Below are 4,686 nucleotides of genomic sequence, written 5' to 3'. Positions count from 1 at the left end.
TTTTTTTTTCAATATATTTTACTTTCATTTTCAATTATTTTTACTTTTGTCATTCTCATGCCTTAATCATATCTATATAGATATTAAAACAAAATTCTTTTATATACTTTCGTGCAGCTCCGCGCTGCGAAAGTGTTCTTTTGGACTTGACAAACAAATGTACAAACAGCTTGCAAAGAACATACAGAGATAACGTCTTGGAATATGAATATGCGTTTTACTGCCGCAGTTTCATAATTATAACAACGTTGCACGCGAGAAGAGATAACGCTTTCTTCGGGCTTTGCGCGGCGAAGCCTTTGCTACCCGCAGCTTTGTTCTTTTCCTCATGTCCATGGGACAGACGACCGGAAAAGTACATCGCTTCGTCTAGTTACGGACATTGCTTAAGAGAGTGACGACAAAATTGCTTCTAAAAAACGACAAAATAAATAGAAAATATACTGAAAGATATTTCTTAGCATTATCCCTGATAAAAGTACAACGTAATATACAAGTATATAAAAATAAAATCTTAATAAAAAGATCTTACAAAGATAAAAAAATATACGCCGCAAGTACATAAATACATAAAAAGACTTTGTTTATTCAGAAATTAAATGAACAAAAATAAATATGAGATCAAGACAATTAACCAATTATATTACCAAAAAATTAGATCCAGCATGTTATAAAACGGGCATAAGATAATTAAAATGGCCAACGGGATTATAACGAAGCAAAAACTTGGCGTGGTTGTAATAATTGCACTAAAATGCAATAGCCCATCAATATTTTACAATATGGAAATTATTTGTATGAAATATATATATATAAAAACAACTCTTAATAAGGAAGATAAATAAGGAAAACATATTAATGATGATTTATTAGTCTGATAAAATTATCTCTAATTATATGTTCAAATATTATCTACTCAAATATTATACAGTACATATTGTTTCTATATTAGGTACATCTTACACATTTTATCTATAATATTATTTCTATATTTTCAAGATATAGAATGTTATTATTATAAATGTTTACATAAATGCAATTACAACCCAGGCAAACCTCGCTAAGTTTTTACTGCACTATATAACCCCATTGATCATTTTAATCACTTTATGCCCATTTTATGCTAGGTCAACATATGCTAGATCTAATGTTTTTGATAACATACTTAGTTAATTGTATTGATCTCATATTTATTTCTGTTCAGTTAATTTTTTAATAAATCAAGATTTCTACGATTTATGTACTTGGTATATCTTTTTTACTTTTGTAAGATCTTTCTATTAGGATTTTACTCCCTTTTGTTGAAATTAGGGAATATTGTTTAATTTAGTTTATAATAACGGTTTTTAGGTTTTCATTGAGACACGAGAACATTTTGCTGCGTAATGACTAACCAAGTGTATATTTCCAATTATTAAATGAATTTCTACATGGTATTTTTAAATTAAGAGCAAGATTAAATCGTGATTCTGCAATTTGCAACGAAGTTCCGGTCGAATCATTTATGATTATTGGACAACTTCTGGCGATCCCCATTTATTTAAAAAGGTATTTCCCCAGTATCTGGATGGCAAATAGTATCATAAACAACTAAATAAAATGTCAAGTTCTGATTTTAATGTACACGTATAAACGCTATCATTTCTACATGTTATACATAAAATGCAAAACATTTTTTGATATCAATTTTGAATTGTTTTTGAGATATAACATAAAAAAAACTGAAAACGGCTTTACATATAGGGGGTGATTTCACCCCTTCAAATTGTTTTTTAGCACCAACTAATATTTTTTTAAATTTATCTATTTACGTAATCTATAAGAGTACAAATTTTTATTAAAATCAGATTTTAACATTTCGCAAGGTTTTCTTGTTAGTATATTTTAGACTCTTAATTTTTAACTCTTAATTTAGTTATATTTTATTGGTAATTATTAACTTTTGATTTAACTTTCTTGAGATTACATTTTTATTGCTTCTTCTGTAAACCCAAAATAAAATGCATGTCTGCGTTGGTGTCTTCGAACTTAAATTTGAGAAACGCAAGGCATTTGTTATAATATAATAAATATAGTTTAGCCGTGGGAAGGAATTACTGTTCGCGCTACTTTCTATGAATTAAATCACGTTGGAAGAAGTCCTTTGAAATCGGTCCTCTTTTCGTATCTCGAAAGAAATAAGTATAACAAATGTACACTTTATTTAGATACATTATACAAATTAATAATGTATACAAGATGTCCAGTAAATTGTCTGGACGATTGCATCTCGACAGGATAAGAGACCTTCTTGTCCTAGATCATGTCCATCAAATGTGCCAATAATAATAATACTAGAATGATAATATATGCTGAACACTATTTTTATATTTGATCATGACATTATTTTGTTATATTTATTAAAAAAAAGAAGACAGTAGAATTTCTATTATAACTAACTTTAACTTTAAAGACATTTAAGATCAATCAATATCTCTATTTTATTTATTAATAAAATTAATTGTAATATGTATATACTCATTATTATGTTTAAAATATTTAATAATATACATATATAAGAACTTTTTAATATATTTAAATTTACTATGGTACGTGAAATTATTTATTTACTTATATATTAATATAATTAAGTGTGACATAATAGTTATCATTCAATTTTTTTCATGGTGATAGCAATGGATATAATATCTTTGTACTGACTGCATTTATTTTGTACATGTAAAATCTCAATTATTAATAAGACAGTATTTATGGAAAATATCTTTTCTTATTAATTTTATTACTCAATAGCAGATACATGATATATAATCATATATATGACAATATAAGAACGTTGTTCTTAAATAATTATGTACTGAAAAAACTTAATTTTGAATATACTTTTAATTATTATTATATAGTTCTTATACTTTCCAAAAAGTTTAGTTAACAATAAGTATTCAAAATAAAATGATAATTATTAATTTAGAATTACTTTATCTACTTCTAGATCTATTTCAAGATAACCGCCTAATCGTTTAATGCCATTAATTTTAAAATTAGCCATCTTTAATATATAATTAATTATTTTTAAAAAGTATTTTAACGTAATTGTATATTGAGTAATATCAAAAGTAAATAGTAGAAATTAAATAATGTTTATAGAATATTTACAATTCGATATATGCATGCATATAATAGTTTTATAATGATATTTCTATAGAAATTGCCATTTTAAGTTGAAGTGAATTTATCTTTTAAATAATGAAACAAAATATTGATGAAACAAAATACATTTATTATTAATATAATACTAACAGAAAGTTTTATATAAAGTTTATTATCTATTAATGTGGATTCTCAGACTTTATTTTAAAAAAGAATATATAAAAAATTAAAATGTTAAAACTTCGTTTTTCTTTTTAGAGGGACAAATCAATTATGCAGGTCGTACAATATGCAATGTTAACAGAACTGAGTAATTCTTAACCTTCGGAGAATATTTATATTTCATAACGTACTTTTCTTGAACAAATCGATTATGCAGGTCATACTATAAGATATAATCGCAACTGATCAATTAGACCTTGGTAGAGTATTTATACTTCATATCGCATTTGTGCGACAAAAAATATCGGAAAATTATATAATTGTTTACGTTATCTGCTATATATTAGAAAATATTGTTTGGGCAAACAATATCGTTGGTTACAAAGTTATATTCTTGCGTCTTTAATTCAAATTATTAATATTCATAAGATATTCATTTTTCATTACGGTTCCGTTGGATTTTGCATCTTGTTGGCGTTAGAATGTTAAATATATTGTAAGATCAAATTTATATGTAACATAATATAAAATTAAGTTATAAAATAATATTAATTTAAACTAGACCGCATAAATGAATAACAAATAAATTTGAGAGTATCTTCTTACAGTCACAGCTGGACCTTGGTGCCTAATAAATTCTACATTTTTAAATCCATTTTTAAATCCATTTATTCAGTCATTTAAACTGCGCGCCGAATCAATGTCAGACTTGTAACGCAATCAGCTAAAAATGAAATAGTGAGATCACAATTGATCTGTCATACTTACTAATCTCTTCTTAATTAATATATTTTTTCTTTATTTATTACATCGATTATGACCGTTACACATTTATTTATTTTATATAGTTTACGTCAGAATATATAAATTTATTTTTTACGTAAATACTTAAGTACATTTTTATTTTCATAAAATAAATATTATTTATAGGATTTTATTATTATAAAATAAATTACTTTGCTGTTACAAATTGATTTTAATTTTGTTGATAATAAGGATTTTTAGTCATTTAGACACGAAGAATATTTTACTACGTATAGTATGATTAAACAAGTGTGTATTTCCAATTATTGCGTAAATTTTCACATATTTTTAAATTAAGTGCAAGATTAAATCGTAGTTCTATGCAACAAAGTCCTGGTAAAGCTTATTTATGATTATTAAGCAGCTTCTGGCGGTCCCCTATTGCCGGGACCGCCTCCGAGTCCAATGGTCCTATTCCTGGTCATGACTCGGTGCAATTATAACCCCATGGGTGGCACCTGAATGGCCCGCAACAATCTTCATCAGTTCTGCACTGAAAAAGATTACGCGACATTATGATCTTGCAGACCGATGTAAACATAGACGCTGATTTGGAAAAAATGAGAGGGGGGG

At 26.3% G+C, this 4,686-nt stretch overlaps 1 protein-coding gene across 1 annotated transcript in view; it reads right to left on the bottom strand.

The window, feature by feature from the left end:
- Positions 1 to 4,265: 4,265 nt before the first annotated feature.
- Positions 4,266 to 4,686, bottom strand: part of LOC105456329 (omega-conotoxin-like protein 1) — a 1,404-nt gene continuing 983 nt past the window's right edge. The window contains exon 3 of the mRNA XM_011700280.1: positions 4,266 to 4,606. Within this exon, the coding sequence (XP_011698582.1) occupies positions 4,535 to 4,606 (72 nt within the window). The 3' untranslated portion in view covers positions 4,266 to 4,534. The remainder of the gene's footprint in view (positions 4,607 to 4,686) is intronic.

This window comes from Wasmannia auropunctata, unplaced genomic scaffold (assembly GCF_000956235.1).
Source record: "Wasmannia auropunctata unplaced genomic scaffold, wasmannia.A_1.0 LD335709.1, whole genome shotgun sequence".
Lineage (NCBI taxonomy): Eukaryota > Metazoa > Arthropoda > Insecta > Hymenoptera > Formicidae > Wasmannia > Wasmannia auropunctata.
This window is presented reverse-complemented; position numbering and strand designations above follow the sequence as displayed.